The sequence below is a fragment of the Triplophysa dalaica genome, chromosome 7 (genome assembly GCF_015846415.1).
Source record: "Triplophysa dalaica isolate WHDGS20190420 chromosome 7, ASM1584641v1, whole genome shotgun sequence".
NCBI classification, from domain to species: domain Eukaryota; kingdom Metazoa; phylum Chordata; class Actinopteri; order Cypriniformes; family Nemacheilidae; genus Triplophysa; species Triplophysa dalaica.
Genome location: NC_079548.1, coordinates 15,027,435 through 15,042,173, shown reverse-complemented (window position 1 = coordinate 15,042,173; position 14,739 = coordinate 15,027,435). Strand labels below are relative to the sequence as shown.

Below are 14,739 nucleotides of genomic sequence, written 5' to 3'. Positions count from 1 at the left end.
AATCAAATACACAATAGGATATGTAAAAAAAACAGAACCACTTTTTCTTTACCAAACAGTGTCTTAAAGTAAGAGCCCATTGTTGTCCTGTTAACTAAGCATTTTATTTTGTAGGTTACAGATTAACCAACAATAAAATGGTTTCACAGACAGGAGAAAGCGTTTGACAAAGTCACAGACGACGCAGATGTTAAAATTATGAACGGCAAAGAAAACTTGATGACAAATCTATAATAAGGAATAGTATGTGCCATGTACACAGAGACAAATATGTCACATCATAATTTAGACTGATGTCTTTAGTGAGGTTATTGCTTACATGAGGCCCTGAGATGACTCTGGTGCAATGTTCTAAATCTTCCTATCAATCACAATATTGTCTATATTAGTACCTCTACGCAATTGCAAATATATCTTTTAACATAAAAAAATATTTTGACCCTTCACTGAAGTATTCATGTTGTTTTTCTACTCAACTATATCTACAACTCTAACATGAGAGAGATGTGAAAACTAAACGGACTAACCTCCATTCAGAATTCAGTTTCTCCCTGACATATCAGAGATTTCTTTTATTGGTAATAGCGAGAGAAGCTGTGACTCCCTTTGGGCTATTAAGTTCCCAAATACCCAAGTTAACTTTTGAGGCAAAACTCACTATGCCCACAGAAATAAGGCACGTTGCTTTTCAGAGGAGGTATGACAGCAGCTACTTCAGTACTGTAGACCCAATCTTTGAAATCAAAGACAGCACTGACAATGAAAATAAAGTTCCGAAATTTGCATTAGCTATTGCTCGAAATTTACAAAGGCCCCAAAGCTGGGGTTTTCACAATGAAACACATTTCCTCTGCTATTGCTTGCTAACACAACAGCAGCTTCGGTCCTCAACAACTCACTGTAAACCTCTGTAACAAAGTTCTCAATAAAAAAAAACAGTTCCTAGATAAAAACAAAGCTTTTGGGGCCATTCAGTAGTTCAGTGCCAAATAAAAATAATTACAGGTGTAATTTCATGGACTCTTCATCTGAAACCATCATTTTAGGGCCGCAAAAAGAGCTAATTATTAAAATATTACAGTGCATATTAAAACGGCTAGGTTGACATACCTAAAAACAACACAAACAAAAAAAGCTGTGATATTAAGAGCAAGTACACATGAAGAATACCAAAACAAAATAGTAAAACATGAACAGTCATTCCAAAGAGCTGATGAACAGTTACATAATAACAGGCAGAAAGGGTGTTGGTATAACTGTCAAAGCAAAACCCTTCAGAAGAACATGAAGACTGCGAGCATAAGAAGAAGAGTTCCTGAAGATGAAGCATTCTGATGTGATGAATTAGAAATACTTCCCAATGATATGGGAATGAAAGAGACTTTCAATTGTGAGAGCAGATAATGCTTTATTCACAGCATTATCTTGGATCCTGTTCCAAAGTCCAACCGTTTTACCATCCTGTGACAAACAAGATGAGAAATGCATGAAAAGACAGAATTATAAACAAGTTGGATTAACAAAAACTAACATTAGTTAAAGTAATAGTTCACCCAAACATGAAAAGTCTGTCATCATTTATTCACCATCTTGTCATTTCAAACCTCTATGATTTCTTTATTCTGCAGAACACAAAAGAATATATTTTGAAGAAAGTTGGTACCTGAACAGCGCTGGTACCGAGTCAAGTCTATTGTACGGACACAAAACCAATGCAAGTGAATGGGTGCCAGTTAACAACATTCTTCAAAATATATAGGTTTGAAATGACAAGAGTGCGAGTACATGTTGACAGAATTAATTTTTTTGGTGAACCATCACTGTCAATAGTCAAGTCAAGTCAATTCTCTGCAATTAATAGGGAGACTGACCCATTATCATAGAGGCCATTTGTGTTTGATGGATTATCAGGGGTGTCCCTTGAAATACTTTGTGTAGTCTGTGCAATGGCGGTGCGGCTTGGTGTTTTCTCGTGCACGTGTAATTCTCGACATGATGCCAACTTGGATTCAAGGTTCTGAAACAGGACCAAAGCAACACAAAATTTTGAGTAAACTGAAGGTTGTGTATAAACTACTCCGAAAGCCATGAAAGTGCTAAACTCACCCCGACTTTTCTTAACAACTCTCCAACGATGTTGAGGGCAGATATCCGTGCAGATGTGGTAAGGGGAGTTCCAGTCAGACCTTCAACTGGACAAGAAAAATCGATTATTAGTTACACATACAGTTACAAAAATACAGTGCCCACTTCTTGTTTTTAAACTATGCAAACAGGATTCTCACGTCTGTTGTAGGAAGCTGGTGGGGTGTTGAAGGCACTCATTGAGCCTGGAGGCCTAGAAGGTGTAGCAAGGATAGATGGAAGGGCGGAGTTAACAACAGAGGAGGGTCTTGAGGGTGCGGCATCTGGCTTTTCCATCTCTTTAAACAGGCTGATAGATGACTTGCGCTCTTGTTTATGCTGAACAGCCAGCTCCTGTTTTAGATCTGCCCAGAGCAGAAAGATAACACATTGGGTCACAAACACCATTCATTTGGGGAAAATCTGTTAAAACATCCGTGACTGACAAAACTGATTAATTACAAGACTTGTTATTGTTATGATAAGAGCGACTGGTGTACATACAGATTTGCTGTGATGCTTACCTCTAGCTTCATCCTTTAATCTCTGTACCGATTCTAAAAGATTCTCCTTTTCATCAAGCTCACTCTCGAGGAAGGCATTTCGCTCTATGACGTGATTCATTCTTTGCTCAAAGTCATCAAGTGACATAATAGTGGCCCTGCAGGAATAAGGGATTTATTGAACAATTGTAGATTATCAATATTTTGACAAGTATGTATGATCCATACTTGCTACTGGCAAAAGCATTGCACACCGCTTAGCTCTTTCCAGGTCATCATTTGACTGTTCCAACTCCCGGATATACTTGTGTAACCGGTCCTTGATGGCTGTGGTCTCTGACAGGTCACCTTCTAAAGTGGAGATCTGCCTGACTGCCTCAGAGTGCTGTGTTTCATATTTCTCCTGTTATAAAAAAGACAAAATGTGTTTTTACAACCCCAAAAATATGTTTTGAAAGTAATATCTACACTGCAAAATGGTATTACAATAGGGCTTCATAGTATGCATCAAATAAAAGTCCCTCTGCCCTCCAGACACTGAAGCAGAAATGAGCATCAGCTGCTTCGCCTGATGCTGAATTAGGTCTGTTGTTTTTCTGTCAATGTGTTATTGTGTCCTCACTACCAGCACCTCGCCACGAATGCAGACAGACATTCTGAACAAACTTGTTCGTTCAAAGACCATTCAAATGTTTTTATCTGCGGTTGTACGCTTACATGAATGTCACTTATATAGTCAAATTCCTATCTTTTCTGCAATATTTAAATATGGCTAATGTGTGCACAAGTTTTGCACACTGCTCCAGGTTGACTTTAGTCTCTTTTTCTTACTGGTGCCTGTTTGATTAAATCAAGATTGTTTAAGGATTTATTTTCCCCAAATGAAAAAATGTGGTATTTATTAAATGATTCACAGATAGTTTGAAGGCAAATCAGTTGTGACATAGTTAACACTGTCTGTAATACAGACTAAATATCTATGCACAAAATAAAATTTGTATAGTTCATGCAAAATATTTTTTAATTATTTAAAAAATCAATCAGAATTCCAGGGCTTCAAAATAATAACACCACTAAAAACATTGTAATAATAAATAAAAAAAATCATGAAAGGCAGTTTTATCAATTAAACTCATTTACTTTTCTACAAAGCACTTTATGTGTAACAGATGGTTGGTTGCCTAAAAAAAGCAGTTCCCTGACGATGTGGCAACGATGTGCCAACAGTACCTTGTAGTTTTCTAAATCCATGCGTAGTCTGTTGTTGGTTGTAAGCAGCTCACGGTTGCGAGCTTCACACTGCTTTAGCTCAGTTTCCAGCTCCACCTCATAATCTCGACTCATCTGCTGAAACTCCTGCAGCTCCTCCTGTGCTTCTTCAGCCCTAAACACAGAGAGCATTGCCATGTATGTTTTAATGATAAAAACAACAGCGCCGAAAGGCGAAATCTTGTGCTAAAAACATTTCTGAGAGATCAGACCATGTACTATGATGATAAAATAAGAAATAATGTGGTACAATTACTGTGGATTGCCACTGTCCACTTTCTCTTTTGTACATCTATTCAAGTGACTTTTGGCCCGAGTATTTCTGTGTCTTTGGTGTGTTATAAGTTGGCCATGCATATACTGTATTAGACAGGTAAAATTGCAAAAATGAAAGAGTCGGAACAAAAGATGCATTCTATCTAAAAGCGAATGCTCACCCAGACCTGCCTGAAATGCCTTGTGTAACCACACCCCCAAAAATCTTTGCAGTTCGTGGTATGATTTGACTAAGACCGCCCAAATGTATACGCAAGTAAGATGGGCGTACCAGTAATTACAATTGCTTTGGAACCTGATGTTCCAAATATAGTAAGAGACGTTACATGTCTGTCACACGCTTGCAGTATTCGATGAATCACTATGTACTGGTTAACAGGCCAATCAAAGCACACCTCGCTTATCAGAGCGATGAGCTTTGTAAAAAAAACACGCATTTCAGAGAGGCGGAGCAAAGAGGAGATAAAACATATGTATGTGCAAACGTATGTGCAAAATACACCATTTTTTAACCTTAAATCGCATATACACATTGTACTACATCTAAAATAAATGATAATATTTGTTTTAGCCGTATCATATGACCCCTTTAAAATACAAACACACACAAAAAAGAAAGCAACTACCTCTGCTGCAATTGGGCAGTTTGTTCCTTCCAGTAGTCTCTCTCTTCTTCAATAGATGCAAATGATGGTGGCTCAGGGTCACTCATTGCTCTGCTGTCAGACCTAACCTACAGACATATGATAATCAAGCAAATTAAAAGTAATAATTTACAATCAATAATAACTTAAATAGTATATTCATCATCCTTTGGTTATACTGTCTACCTAGATAGGCTATAATACAAAAGATCCCAAAAAAACAGTTTTAACAGAGCCACTCGAAAATCCCAAAACATTGAGGTTTCAAAAGCACAAAAGACTATGTTATCAATACATGGGTACGTTATAGCAAAACATGTGTGTCTGCGGAAATAAATCAGCCTTTTCTGGTCTCTGAAACAGAGTCTGCTTGTTTGCATAGTTTATTGTAATAGTCAGGCATAAGAGAGGAGGAAGGGCGTGCCATGTGATGATAAACTAAAGCTTTAGATATTTCCCCTCCGGCATTAAACTTACTCTTAAAGTTAAACTGTAAAATTATGTCTATATACAAGGTCTAACATAGACGTCTTGAACTATCCAAAGACAAACGGTGATATACAACCCAACCCAAGCTAATGTCAGCCCATAAACAAACAACATATAACAATAAAGAGTGACATAAGCCGTTGTTTTGGCAAACGGCCACATTAGAGTCGTAATCCTTTCAAATTAAAAGTTTTAAAGACACATGCGAAGAAATGAGTCTTGAGCTATGTGGCTAACAGCAAACCCCGGCCACTTCAAGTTCTCAACGGTCCGGATAGTCTCAAAACAAGATGACTTCCAAAAACGTGAAAAACTAAGCTACTGACATAACTGCTACATTTATTTGACATTAAAACTAAGATGCAAGTAAAACATGCCGATACGAATTTTAGAGAAGGACCACATTGGATGAACTGATCAATCTATGACCATTATCACGAGCTAGCTAGAAACTTACCTTTAGGTTGTGCTCAACGTTTCCTTTCTCCAAATCTAAAGAATTAACTTAAGAAAATACTGCACTACATACAACGGTTGATATTCTTAAAAGCAGCACATTATACGCAGTTCATTTAATGTAACATTTACGCCGCTGACAAACGGATTCTTCCTCTCTGTTGTGTAAAAACTCTCAGCTCGTGGTTTGTTTCATGCCAGTCGCTGATTGGTGAATTTGTAATGACGACATCATTTTCAGGGCCATCGATTGGTTGGTCAGATGCGCTTCTTTTAAGCTCCTGATATTTTTACGTCCACTAGAGGCGCTGCATACAGTGTTCGGCAGCTCTAAATTGACTTTTTCAAAGTTCACGAATATATATTTTTAAAGAACCTAAAACCGCATATGAGTTTAAGATAAATTATAAACAAGCAATAACGATGGAAAATTGAATAGAGAAAAAAAATGTACATCTTTTTTTAAGATAAAGCTTAGGAAATGCTCGAAGCTTTTTTTACCGAGCTGACCCAGATATTTGTGCAACTATTATTCAGGATGAGCCATATTAATTCTGCCCTCGGATGACATCAGCGGTGAGCATTTGAAGCCATTTTAATCCAGTTGTAGGGATTTGCCAGAAGAAAAAAACATGCGAGTCAAGTATACAGAATGTACAAAAATCTACACATTACAAAATACAGAAACATGTAAATGCCACACTATAACACAAATAAGATAATGTTTACTGAGCATTGGCTCAATAGTTACTCAAAAGTTACTGTCTATGAAACAGTAACACAGGGTTGTGTATTAATTTCCTGTTCTGGTAGTAGAGGTCTGCCATGGTTCATTTGGGTCATGGCTGCATGAAACATCTTCTGCTTGATGACAGGCACCCAGACAAGTCCAGTGACCAGAAACATCAGCCCAACAGACAAGAACACAGGTCCAACTAAATAGGGCACATTTCCCACTTGGGTGAAGTACAGTAATGATAGTGCAGTGCCTGTAGCAAAGAGAAGACCCCCAATGAATATTGCCAGAGCTGGTTTCTGAAAGCGATTCCAGCAACATTTGACTCCTTTGTAGGCCTTTCGTGGACATGAGCTGGACTCATCCATTCGCCGGCTACTGACCTCATTTGAGACCGCATACAAGTTGGAGAGCATCTTAAACTATAGAAAAGAAAATCATCAATGAAATCAGTCAAACAAAACACAAAACATTAATACAAGACTTTTTTAATAAAATATGCATTCACATCATTGCTTCATTCAATAATTTAAGGCAGACTGTATTTTTGTTAATCAAAATAAAAGGCACACTTACTCAGAAAGCTCAAAAACCCATCAATGGTTACCTAAGCTCCTGTTCCACGTCTGTCTGCCAGTTACTGTATTTATGCACAAAATACAGTGGAACGTAAGCCACTCCCTGTGGGTGTGCTAGTATGAACATCTGGAGCAGGACCACACTGTCCTATTTGTGTCTCAGAGCAATTGAGCCCACAAATCCTAAATTCACACTGCACCTACTGTAACTAATGGGTAACCTTAGTAATATTAAAAGCCTATATATATATATATATATATATATATATATTACAGCGCAAACAGAGAAAGAACGACAAAGAAATGATTACATAACCAGCTAGTTGTTACAGGAGATAATTATAAAGTTTCCACTTTGTGCTTGCATGAAGCATAAAAATGGCGAAAATACTTTGTTTAACACATATTCATCAGGTATTTGATCAGAGGTTAAAATGTATTGGATTTAATAAAAACATGCTAAACAATGTTACCTAACAAATCTATATAGTTTGTACCCTGTATTTCCAGAAATTTCACTTTCAGCGCACAAGTGCAGCAAGCTTGTGGCACAACACCGAGGGAAGAAATAAATACAACCTTGTCATTTTTTTCCCCAATTTTATATTTTATTGTCATATAAGATGATTTAATAATGAACACGCCCGTGAACTTTGCAAGAACGTCATGTGACGAGAGAAACCAAAATGGGAATAAGCAATGGGAGACATGTCCAACCAAGATATTGACATTTTGGTTTCAACTGGTTTTCATTCTGCTCATAAATCATTTTATGTTAACAAGCAAATCTTGGTCCACATACGTTTTTCTGTATCTGCTGCCATTATATTTCTCTGATGGAAGCAAAAGAAAATTCTATAAAAATAAAAAAGGTTGTAAGAGAGCTAAATCTCTTGCCACCGAACATGTGCAGGCTGATGGGGAAGAAGTCATGGGGGAAGAACCTAAAACAATGGCATCGCTGAGCTCTCAATATGAGAAAGCTGACACATGTGGACTTGATTTCATTTTCATTTGCTTAAAAACAGATTTCTTTTAAGAGAAGTTTTTTTAAGCTGGTCTTTAGGAGGCAGAGGGGAGAAAGGACAGGAAGGCTATGAAGTGTGCCGCGGCCGAAGCTGCATCTTCCTCCACCTCTGTCAGTCGTTTCGGATCAACCATACACTGTTTTCAGTCCTTCTCAGCAACAAGTTTCAACACTTTCCCAATCGCAATGGTTTTCCCTGAAAGGCAGGAAAAGAGCATATTCATGGAAACCCTTTTCTCTGAATAAAGAAAGCTCATGGAATTCATTCAAATCGAAGAAAAGATATAAAAGCAAGGCTTCGGTGATAATGTCTGCTTACCCTCATCTCGTAAGGTGAAACGTCCCATCTGAGGGAAATCTTTGAAGGTCTCAAGGCAGATGGTCCCAGCTGTTCTCAGACGAGCAATGCACACTTGGTCCTGTTTGACGAAGCGGGGTCGTGTTTTGCTCTTTTCCCCAGTCTTCTTGTCCACCAGACAGATTAAGGCCTGTAAAATGTTTCATTAAAAATCATTTTCACAAAACTTGCGTACCAGGGGAAAAAAAGAACATTTCACGACACTCTTGGGAATGAAATCTAAGACCAAGTTAAAAATAGCACTTCATCAATTACCGTAATTTGCACTTCTTCGATGCAGGTGTGAATATGAAGAACTGCATTGTAACCTGGGCATATGATTGACTTGTGTTCAATGATGACTATCTGAAACCGGTAGACAAAAATCCTCAATGTGAGACAAGGCAAAACAAAGTAAATCAACACGAAAGAAACCAAACTTCAGCTCTTAATTGCAGGGATTTCCCACTTACCTGAGCATCAAAGGTGCGCCCAGAGTGGCAGAGGTTCTCAGCATTGCAGAGAATAAAGCCTGGTAGAATCTCCTCCTCTTCAATTCCCTTGAGCCGCAACTTCAAGTTCTCCCCAGGTCCAGCGTCATCCGTTTCAACATCATCAGACAGCAGACTCAGCAACTCAACAGTGTGCTGCACAAAGGACACACGGCAAGAAATGCATCACACAGCTAATTCTAGGTAACAACTAGACGTGTACTGCAGCAATGATCATCTTACCCTGTTGGGCATCATCACAAGTTGCTGAGCTTTACTGATTGATCCCGATTCCAGCTTTCCCAGGACCACAGTACCCATGTCCTGCAAAAAGATACATACACATTCAAAACACCATCCACACAAAAATATAATGCAGAACATCAAAATGATGCAAGAAATAAAATGTTAAATGTATTACAAGACTTCTCGGTTTTACTCACCTTGTATTTGTCTACTATGGGTAACCTGACTGGACCATCACTTGATCTGGTGAAGTGCGCTAAATTATCCAGATGTGGAATGAATGGTAACCCTCTGTCCATGATAAAAATGATGAAAGGAACTTGGTAAGACTTGCGTACATCCTTATAGATGTTTCACATAATAATGGTCATAAACCTTTAAATGATTTAATAACATCTCTGCATACTCACGTATACCACGGGCATAAATCTGCCGGCTCCTTTAGATTGGCCCCAGTGAGTCCTGAACATGGCATGAAATGTATATCTTTTCTGGGATTGAACCCAACTTTCTTCAAAAATGGAACAAGTTTCTCCTTACATTCTTCGTACCTACATGCAAACGACAAAAACATTTGAATTAACACCCTCACAATAAATTGACAGTGTCTTTTTCAAAACAAAAGGCGATGCTCAATAACATCAGAGAGTCCGTGTGGACACAGGTGTTAATTTACTGACCTCTCTAGACTCCAGTTCACTGTTGGGTCATCCATTTTGTTAACAAGTACAATCAAATGCTTTACACCAGCAGTTTTGGCCAACATTGCATGCTCTCGCGTCTGACCTCCTTTCTCAAAGCCCGTCTCAAACTCTCCTTTCCTTGCAGAGATCACCTTTAGAAATAATGACATATTACTTGAGATTCATATCAAATGTTCAGATGACAAAGGCAGTAATTTTTACAGAGAGAGTCAAAGGCTATACAGTCTGAAATTTGAATTTAAACAGCACCCTCTACTGTTTGCCATTAAAAAAATCCCCCATGACCACAGGTCAGTGGTATAGAGGCAACTCAAGGAAGATTTTCTTGAATTACAAGGAGAAAGAGTAGACATGGCTGCCCTTCAGTGCTACTCAATGTTATGACTCACCAGTACTGCCAAATCGGCCTGAGAAGCTCCGCCTATCATGTTGGGGACAAAGCTTTTGTGGCCTGGTGCATCCAGAATGGTAAAATGCTTTTTCTCGGTCTCAAAGTATGCACGTCCAACCTCCACAGTTTTTCCTTTGTCTCTCTCTTCCTGATTTGTGTCGAGAGCCCAGGAGAGGTACCTGAAAATAAACACTTGATTATGAAAATCTTACTACCTATTAGCACAAAAGCTGTTCAGCTCGGTCCAAATCTGTGTTTGACTGCTTTGGTTAACTGAACATTCAAAGCTTAAAATTACCAAGTTTCCCTGTTCTTCTCCTTAGCTTCTTTCTCATATTTCTCCAGAGTTCGTTTGTCCACCATTCCTGTTAAATACCTGTCAAGGAACAGCAGAGGGGAGGGCTTTTAGAAATAGGAACTGGACACTCTCAATATCTACCATAAACACAACATCATAACAGCAACTCACATGATTTGTCCTCCAATAGTGGACTTGCCAGCATCTGGCAAAACAGAAGATAAGAAAGAGACAGGGTGAAGCCAGGAAAGATAAAGGTGGTCAATTCACGTTTTGCCAATGTTGTTTAAAAGTGCTTGTCATATGGCACATCATTTAGACTAATCAAGACGAGGGGCGTAATGATACTTCGTATTACGATATTTCGTAACAAAAATGTTACAATGCGCATTGCTAGAGATTTTACGCTATGTTTAATTCTATTCATTCAGCCGTCAAGACGCATCTTACTCTGTGCCAGGAAGCTACATGTGCTTATCTCACATATGCAGTAGAGAGAAGTATGTCCACAAGACACAATCTGTGTCTCCAAGTGGTTTACAAAGCGTCATATTTTCATTCACAATCGCCGTTAAAACACAGCAAACTTGAAGCGTGACTGCAAGCGAGTCATCCCGAAAATCATTACAAATTCAGCACAAACGTTTATAAATGCCAATGTTAATTTATCCGCTAACGTGAGCTGCTGCATAACGTGATATGCGACATAAAGTCAGCCAGAAGAACCAGCTCTGTTCCGATGAAAGAAGCAATGAAGTGAGTTGTACTGTATGTTAAAAGATCTAATGACATGCCAAAAAACAGTATTTGATCTGCATGATTGAAGAAATGTAATAAAGTTTATGTAATGTGTCTTTTTGAAAGATTTTTCTCATTCGTTACTGTATCAAGCAAAGACAGCGCAGCTTTAAAGAGACACGAGCCAATAGCGCTCGAGTCTGAGCTCTGTCAGAGCGTTTCATTGGTTGAATGTAAAGAATGAACACGCCCTTCCTCAAACGAACGAGAAAATGGAGTCAAAATGAGACTGAATGAACTGCTACATGTCGATCATGGTCTAATATTCTCTGTGTTACAACAATGCATATCCAGTAGTTACTCAACCTTTCTGAAAAAGGTAATGACCTGGTTTATTTAATTCATAGGTAAAATAAAATTACTATAAATAGTGATGACTAAAACTAAAATGCATTTTAGTCAAAAGACTATGTCAAACTAAATTTAAATTTGCTGTCAAATTGACACTGATCTTAATTCTTATTTCAGTTAAGCCTTAAATCTTACAATTCTTTATCAAGTTGTATCTGCAACAAAATAAGTACCTGAAATTGTTAATATTTTGATAATAATAAATGTTGTTTGAATCTTCAATTTTGTTCAAAATATCGAGATGCGTATCGTATCGTGAACCCAGCATCGAGATATGTACCGAATTGTGAGCCGAGCGTATCGTACACCCCTACTCAAGACCGTTTTTTATTTCTTTAAAAATTTATTTAATCACAACTCTTGACTAACCATGTAATTACATAAAAATATGAATTAAAAAAATGAAGCATCAACACTAACCGACATGGCCAATAAAGACCACATTAACATGCTCCTTTTTGGGGGCATTTGGCTGTGTAAAGACTACTTTAGGTGTTGGCACTACTTCTTCCTCCATCTCTTCCTCTTGTGGCGAGTCCTCTTCAGCCGGACCCCCGTCTCCCCCAGGGCTGCCCCCCGGCTCAGCTTCAGCCTCACTAGGCTCGCTCCCTTTCTGCTCCCACGTGTCATCAGCTGTCATCTCTGCATCACCGTTCTCCATTGGTGGAGCTGATGCTAAAACAAAGATTATTATTTTACTTAATGGACCAGAGGTGTTGATCATTAGTCAATTACGAATTACCCCAATTAGTCTCAGCATTATCACTTAACTAGTACAGCTGCCTTCGGTATCAACACAATTGTTATGTCTACACATCACACTGAACCACAACACAGCAATTCCCATTCAAGACAGACAATGAGAGAATTTTACTCTTGTCGGTGGCTAAACAGACAAAGTTGTCTCTGTTTACATTGCTTTCTCAGTTTATTGTTAGTCTTGAGTAGACAGTTATCAGTTAGAATGTGGACAAGCATGGGCTTATTTATCACTCACCCTCTTGCTCTGGTTCTTCCACCTTGGCATCTGTATTGGGTCCTGCAGGGAAAAAAACCAAGACTGACTATTTAAGTTATAATTATACAGGACAGTCTAGTTCTTACTCTTGTAAGGGACGCGTGACCATATTTCAATTTAGGCATGTACCAACAATAACTGCAATATGTAATAACATTATGTGAAAAGCACTACCTCTAGTCCTTTGTGGTGAACCAAGCCACAGCATGAGGGACAATAAAGTCAATAAAAGAATTCTAAACTCACAAGCTCCCATTTTGTATTCAAAGGTTTAATTTTATGACAAGATTCCATATGACCATAAGGCATGTTCCTAACCTGCAATTAATGTTTATTTAACTTGAATATGAATCTCAGATTATGAGTACAGATTGTCCAGATCACCAATGTATAAATTAACTTCAGTTCTCCTCTTTTTAAACATGCATCCACTGTTCCTACTTTGTTTTGAAATCCGGTATCTTTTTAGACTGAAAAGGCAAATATTTAACTTAGGAAGAAATAGAACAAACTGATAAGATCACACCACTCCATGCTAGATTGAACTTTCTTAGAAACCTGCAATGTTTGTCTTATAAACACCTTGTGTTCAAGTACAACATCATCTATATAGGCCTCAGGTAGGTGTACACAACATTAATAGTGTTTGTGTTTGCACTAATTACATTTTGGAGGGTCAATTGTGTGTAGAATATAAAGCTGTTGGTGAAACAATTTGGTAAGGATTTGTAATATAACGTTATACCGTCTACCGAGGCCATTTAAGGAATGACTGACTTTCATTATTATACTAAAACACAGCACGTGAGGGTTTATAACGTTTGAAGTAAGACCAATGGGGGAGAAACCTTACCTCACTATTATTAAAATAGCAAAAAGAAAACAAACACTCTTAAATTGCATTTTTCCTGTACCGATGGTATGCGAGCCCACATTGACAAAAGTGTAGTCACATGACTACCCCCAACCAACACTTTAAACTACAGATAGACGTGGGGTTTCTAAAATGCCTTAAAGTAGCTTTCAAGCACTTCGGCCAACCAACTGTTCAACTTGTCCTCTCTTTCTACCTAAACAGCTGCCTTATCAACATGTAATTTTTAATCAACACTCTTTATAAACGAAGTCTGTATCCAACTTCTTAACTTTAAACTAGAAGTCTCGTCTAATCCGAACACGTTGGCCCCGTTTCCGCTTCGAGTCGGTGATCCTAATTGCAATGTAGCATCGATGCTAACGAGCAGCGCTCCGCTAATGAGAACAAGCGTGTGTGAGGCTAACAGCTAACGTGGCTAATAGACTAGCGATCCCACGTTTAATAACCGGCGAACTCACCTGATGGCTCCACCGTGTCCGCGGAGTCTTTATGCAGGAACAATGGGACGAATTCTGCGGCGTGAACGTTGGGGACAAAAGGCTTTGCGTCCACGTTTAGGGTGTTAGCCAAAGCATTGGAAAGTTGCACGTCGACCGGGGCCTCGCCATCGTCCTCCTGATCCCAGGAATCAGGGGCAGTGTCTCTCGCGTCCATCGCCACACAGCTGTTACACTGACACACTTTAAAGCCACGAACTCGATCGCTTTAGCGTCTGGCCTTAACCGTCGTTAAGGTCACTCCTTACGTCGTCCAAACTTTCTGGCTCGTGGCCTTCTCCCAGTTTTGTTAAAATCAAACAGCCGGTGTCTCTCAGAAAGAGGCGAGAGAAAAGGGAGGTTTGACTAAGCACTCGGAATGAGTCCTCGTGCGCGCTGACGACTGTCCTGACCTCGTGGAGCAACAGCGGGTGGAGTTCTGGGAAATGTAGTACTTTTGGTTCCCGAAGCGCATAATGAGCATATGAGCCGTTTCGAGCATAAAACTACATTTCCACATTGAGGCGACTGTTTGGTGACCTCTTTTGAAACTACAAAATAATCAGTTTCCGCTCAGACAAAACTCTTGTATGAAAAATCAAAAAGCGTATTTAAGGAAGTTCTTCACAGGACGTTTGCTTTCGGTGACA

The 14,739-nt window shown here is 38.8% G+C and overlaps 2 protein-coding genes across 2 annotated transcripts; both read right to left on the bottom strand.

Moving 5' to 3' along the window:
* Positions 1–82: 82 nt before the first annotated feature.
* nde1 (nudE neurodevelopment protein 1) lies at positions 83–5,939 on the bottom strand. The gene is made up of 9 exons (XM_056751772.1): positions 5,763–5,939; positions 4,799–4,905; positions 3,858–4,011; positions 2,882–3,030; positions 2,649–2,785; positions 2,286–2,489; positions 2,107–2,192; positions 1,872–2,017; positions 83–1,461 (listed from the first exon to the last, which is right to left on the bottom strand). Exons 2-9 carry the CDS (start codon positions 4,882–4,884, stop codon positions 1,413–1,415), a joined length of 1,011 nt encoding a protein of 336 aa, XP_056607750.1. The 5' UTR covers positions 4,885–4,905; positions 5,763–5,939; the 3' UTR covers positions 83–1,412.
* A 1,030-nt stretch (positions 5,940–6,969) lies between these two features.
* gspt1l (G1 to S phase transition 1, like) lies at positions 6,970–14,483 on the bottom strand. The gene is made up of 14 exons (XM_056751771.1): positions 14,072–14,483; positions 12,716–12,757; positions 12,139–12,393; positions 10,741–10,774; positions 10,570–10,647; positions 10,270–10,450; positions 9,857–10,011; positions 9,587–9,727; positions 9,374–9,467; positions 9,174–9,254; positions 8,913–9,086; positions 8,716–8,805; positions 8,422–8,590; positions 6,970–8,298 (listed from the first exon to the last, which is right to left on the bottom strand). Exons 1-14 carry the CDS (start codon positions 14,265–14,267, stop codon positions 8,246–8,248), a joined length of 1,743 nt encoding a protein of 580 aa, XP_056607749.1. The 5' UTR covers positions 14,268–14,483; the 3' UTR covers positions 6,970–8,245.
* Positions 14,484–14,739: the final 256 nt, after the last annotated feature.